This window comes from Gavialis gangeticus, unplaced genomic scaffold (genome assembly GCF_001723915.1).
Source record: "Gavialis gangeticus isolate Ggan-Ray unplaced genomic scaffold, GavGan_comp1, whole genome shotgun sequence".
Classification (NCBI taxonomy): domain Eukaryota; kingdom Metazoa; phylum Chordata; order Crocodylia; family Gavialidae; genus Gavialis; species Gavialis gangeticus.
Genome location: NW_017728993.1, coordinates 3,811,672 through 3,817,461, shown reverse-complemented (window position 1 = coordinate 3,817,461; position 5,790 = coordinate 3,811,672). Strand labels below are relative to the sequence as shown.

The following is a 5,790-nucleotide window of genomic DNA, read 5'->3' as shown; positions in this document are numbered from 1 at the left end:
CAGCCCCTGATGTTAGGAAAAGGACTTTAAAAAAAAAACTGGGAGAACCAACAGGTTGCAATACAATACCAATAGGTTATGTTCAGCCTCCCTACTTTATGCAATGTACATGCTGTACACATGCTTTTATGTAAGCACAAGGTTCTGGCCCTGTCAGTTCCCTCATAAGTTAGAAACTTTAGTCATCCCCGTTTCCAGATTATATGTTTAACCTACCCCTTGACCCAGAGCCTACTGAATTCAGCAAGCTACAGAACTTGAGGCTAGGCCTCCATCTAAATCCCTTTGGGTATTCTGGTAGGTATTCTTAGAACATATCTAACACAATGGGTGTATCAGGCTTCCTACACAATATAGTTACAACCAGTGCTTTGGAAAAAATACAAAAGGAAGTGGTGATGCAGTGCCTCCTTTTTGTAATAGCCAAGTGGTCAGAGCATTGCCCAGGAAGTGAAAATTCTGTGGTCAATTTTCTCCTCCTTCTACCTCCCAAACTATAGATGGCTCTGGATTAGACCCCAAATTCCAGCAGTGGCTCTGCATTTTATATTAAGTCATTGGATGAAAAATAAAGACAAGGATCAGAATCCCAGAATATCAAACTCTAGGATGTGCCTAACTTCTGTGGTACCCTCTTGTACTTATTCTCTGGAATAGCCTATAGCAGGGGTAGGCAGCCCCCAGCATGGGTGCAGACTGTGGCACTCGAAGGCATTTTGTTTGGCATGCGTGGCTCTGGATGGATGGCAGGGAAGGGGCCAGGGCTACACAGCAACAGCAAGGATTGGGCCCCTTGTACTCCACTGTCATCCACCCCTGGCACACCAACATCTTACAAGTTGGAAGTTGTGGGTGTTTTTGGCACTCTGCCCAAGAATGTTGCCAACCCCTGGCCTATAGCCTGGCAGTTAAGACACTCTACTAGTACAGGGGAATATGGGTTTGAACTCCATCAAAGGATGGAATTAAGAGTTTCCTATTTGCTGAGCAGAGGTTCTAACCACAAGACTATTTGAAACAAAGGAAGATACCACCCAGTATCCCTTCATGACATCAAAACAGTTTTTGCAGAAGGCAGTAAAGACAAGAGGGCTTGCCATCCCCAATGGAATCAGGGATTTACTATGTGTAGTAGTTTGCAGTTGACAGCAGTCACTACCGTGTACATCAGAACACCCAAGGAACAGTATCACAGGCAATGAAGTGACCTGCCACATCAAACCCTATAATTTAGTGAATTGGTTACAGCCTGAAGATTGAATGTTTATATCCTCATATGTTTGATCTTCTTTAGCAATATCATAACAACTCTTTCTTGAATCCAGTTAAACTCCTTGCCCCAGTGCAAAAGATTGATGTCACCTGCTTCACACACAGATTATAAGCTGTATTATCAGCTGTGAATTGGTTACCTTTCAGTTTCCCTGAAAGTACCCCCCCATCTTTTGTGTTGAAAAGGGTAAAGAGGTTCTCAGTCTTTGTAGTAACTATTTCATGTGTTATTTGCCTTGTCTGTTCTTTAAATCAAACCAAACCATCTTCCAGTTTCCCCTTTGTCGAGCAGTTTTGCTCAGCCTCTTATGATTTGCAAAACCATAAAAACCCCACAAAAACATTCTTTAATCCTTGGTTTTTAAGTATAGCCTTTGAGACGCAAGCAGAACTGAACGGAATAATCTACTTGAGCATGTAAGCTAAATGTGTATAGTGGAAAAATGACATTAAAAACATGTATTATTATGCTAAAACTGATGACAATATAATTTTTCAATCCATTGATGACCTTAGTCTCCTCCCTCCACACCAAGTACCTAAAGTTAATTTAAAACTCAGCACTGTGGATGAAAAGTCAAATTATTCTTTCCACCCTGGATTACCTTGCAGGTGTCAGTGCTACATTCCATCTGCCATTGTGTCACCATTCACCTAGATTTATTAGGTCCCTCTAACTTCATCAGCTTTTCCATTCTTTACTCACATTGAATATTACTGTTTCCTCCTCATATTCATGTACTACTGCTCTCTCTCTTTTCCTGATCATTGATTAATATGTTAAATAGCAGCTCTAGTACAAACATCTTGGGACAGTTCATTGTCAACCATTTAATTGTGACAGACATCCGTAAAACAAACGTCAAAAAGAGGCAATATATGTATGCCTAAGGACTATCCAATGTAATGAGACAAAGCCTGTAAAAAGCAGGGTTCACGCAAGTTGAAAGCAGACCAACTTAGTAAATTCACACATTGAAGTTGCACTAGCTACAAGAGTGACTCAATGCTTAACGACATGCTCAGTCATACCTCTGTAAGGTGATTTGGCCTTACCATAAGTATACATCATTCTGGTTTGGAAGAAAAGAATTAAAAAGTGAATTAATGAAACAAAACCTTCCTCTCTTCTCAAATAGTCCTAAGAAACTACGACAGAGATTACAGTTGCTTCATATGGGATTGCTAGAAGTCAGCCATTTTTGGGTCTTAAATCTGAAAACAAATACATTTGTGATTCTACATTTTTCCCTGAGCAAAAAAGTATGCAAATAGAGTCTCAAGAAGAATATTCTCTAAATAAAATGAGCTACTTTACAAAATTCAAAACAAAGTCACCTCAGAGTTTCACAGTTTCCAAGTTCTGGTGGCACTTGTAGGAGGTCATTGTTCTGAAGGTCTAAGGTGCCAAGCTTGTCCATCTTCTTCAGCTGGAATGGATCTATAGATCCAACCTGATTGTTACTGAGCAGGATAGTTTCAAGTGTTGGGATGCAATAAAGGACAGTGGGAAATATTTTAAACCTGCAAGATGCAAACACATTTCCTTTATCAATCAAATTAAAAAATAAAGTTGTACAAAACGCAAAACAAAACAGATTGGGAGGCGAAAGCATTTTAACTAACCATGTTTCTTATTAAATACTATTTTTTTTAACTTGCATTTTTGAAAGAATGGAAAAGGTACCAATTATTTTAGTCCACAAATAGAAAAAGAAGTGGAATTTGTCAGATGATCGGTCAGCATCTACATACCAGAAAACATAAGGCAAGGAAGGAGGATTCATTTTGTGAACTGTAACTAGTAATGACACTAGCCAGATGAGTTACAGTCCAGGTTAACATTTCTTGTAAATAGATTCACTGCATTCCCCAAACTTAATCCCATTTTGATTCCCCAAAGACCTAAAACACATACTTTCTGCTTATGGCCAGTTCCTAAATTAAAGAGAGCATGAGAGAGCTTTGCATTTAACAACATTTTGTTGGCCGCCTATAGCAACAAAAGAAGAAAAAATTCTGAGCAGAAGTATCAACATTTGTAATTATCTAACATTTTATCTACCCACTGCTTCCATAAGGTGACAGCTGAGTAATGCAGCTTTGAAACATTAGTGATGAGTGCACTGCTCAATACAATTAAAAATCTTTCAGAAATACTTATTTAAAACTATTTTTGGATTCTGCTAAATACTAACATCTGTCTTTGTAGCATGACACACAGAATATCCAGAGATTCAGCAAAAATCTCAAATCACCACACCATTTTGACGACTCGTTTTCAGTAATAGAGAGGCAAATTTTGATTCCAAGGAATGCTTTCCCTTTATATATTCATGCGGGAAGAGCCTTCAATGTTGCACTTAAGAACAAAAGGGATAGTTGCTGAGTCATAAAGCCTGGAAGAGTAGAATGTAATTCCCATGTCACATAAATGTGCCTTGATTGGCTTAATGAAGGGAAAGTTACTTCTAGTCCACAAAATTCTTCTCATTGTTTCTTGCTGGAAAGCAGAGATGTCAGAGATCTAATCAGAGTGCCTGCTGGGTTTGAGCTGGTGCCTTCCTCCTACTAATAGTTTTTATTCACTTTGTTTTAATGGCAAAATTTTAAAGAGGTTCACTGTAACGTGGGTGGTCTGAGACAATGGAAACCCTTTAGGAGAGGGAATATGTTCAGTATTCTCATTGTGTGGTTCAGTTTGCTTCTTTTAAAAAAAAGCATAGTATAGCTTTACAGAGTCAGGGCAAGCGGGATCTATACAATAAGCAAGGCAAACTGGGTTTAGCCAGAACTATGCTGTGATGGAGAAAGAAGTCTTTAAAGGGCAAAATGAACCTACAGCTTCCCCAGCCCATTGCCATCAGCCTCCTAATGAAATGGGAATTAACAGGAAGTAAATAAAAATAGAAACAATTTAACTGAAGAGCTCCTAGAAAACCAGCTTGGTCACTGCTTCTTTGCACCACTAAGGTGCCAGTGCTTTCTTTAAATATTTGCAATCAAGTTAGATGGGCAGCTTTGCAACAAAAAACAAGTTATGGGTAAAGGATGGGATTTTCTAACACAGGGTACTGGGCAATTGATCTCCACCATTTCCCCAGCATAAGTAAATGGTCACTCATTTCTCAATCCTACTAGAAATTAACCTAGTGGATTAATTAGAAAATATATGATGTGGTCATAATAGGAAGACTGCGAGTCTAGGAAAGCTGTAGACAAATCTGAGAGAGAAATCCTGTTCCCACACAGGCCCAGGCATCTTCATCTCCTGCACCTCCTACTTCCAGCAACATTGGCCAATATGTAGTCAGTTAATCAATTAAAACAAAAATTTGGTAACTCTTTCTTTCTTTTCCTGTTGTGTCCAGCTGGTCAGCAGCCAAAACCCCACTTTGGTATGCTTCATTGCTGCTCTGGGAACATGGTGGGAGATGCATGCCACTATGAATGGTATGATGAATCTCCTTCACATATACTTGTTCTGTCCACTTCCTTTTTGGGCCCAAATCAAAAAAGGACTGAGGTAGGATTTAGATGCAAGAGTCTAAAGGTGCAATTCTGGGGGGAAAAGTACTCTTCTGCCCCCTATTCCAGCAGCACCTTCACTTTTGCCTTTGAAGCTCACAAGAAAGGAGCAAGCCCCTTCTGGTCAGACCCTACAATGAAAGACTGCTGGACCTAAACCTGTTCAGCCTTCACAATAGAAGGCTGAGGGGGGACCTGGTGACGGTCTATAAACTCACTGGGGGGACCAGAAGGGTTTGGGGGAGACACTTTCCCCTAGCGCCCCCTAGCATAACAAGGAATAATGGACACAAATTATTGGAGGGTAGGTTTAGATTAGACATCCACAAGAACTACTTCACAGTCAGGGCAGCTAGGAGATGGAACCAACTTCTGAGGGAAGTGGTGCTGGCTCCTACCCTGGGGGTCTTTAAGAAGAGGCTTAATGCCTACCTGGCTGGACTCATCTGAGTCCAGTTTTTCTCCCGCCCAGGCGGGGGGTCGGACTTGAAGATCTACAAGGTCCCTTCTGACCCTACTTCTATGATTCTGTGGTCTTCAAAAGAAAGGCCATAAGGTGCCTACTGTTAGGAGAAGGTCCCAAGCTGTGGATCCTGGATCCCAAGTGGATGGAGGAACCTCCTTGCACCCCTACCCGAAGCACCAACAGAGGGCAAGATTTCAGATATCTCCCTGTTTCCAGTGTTTCCTACTAACTAACTAAGCAGCTGTGCTCCAAGCATGCTGACCTGAAGCAGCTTCCTACTCAACATATTGGCTGTTCTGGCTATCATTTTGAGGTGATTCATTTTACCCATGCCCTGAATAAGGGATCCTAGGTACCTAACACAGGGTTCTGGATTCCACTTCAATGTCAGGCATGTACAAGTCAGGTGTTCCTGTGATTAACTTCTAGGAAACTAAGTCTTTTATTGGATCTAGCCCTTAGGATTCACTCATTTGAGCCATCAGTCAGCCAGCAAAAAAGTGTACATGAAGTTTCTAAATACA

The 5,790-nt window shown here is 40.7% G+C and overlaps 1 protein-coding gene across 2 annotated transcripts in view; it reads right to left on the bottom strand.

Moving 5' to 3' along the window:
- The window catches only part of LRRC40 (leucine rich repeat containing 40), a 67,138-nt gene that overhangs the window by 7,125 nt on the left and 54,223 nt on the right, over window positions 1-5,790 (bottom strand). For both annotated transcript variants that reach the window (XM_019528406.1, XM_019528407.1), the window contains exon 14: window positions 2,611-2,796. In XM_019528406.1, the coding sequence (XP_019383951.1) occupies window positions 2,611-2,796 (186 nt within the window). The remainder of the gene's footprint in view (window positions 1-2,610; window positions 2,797-5,790) is intronic.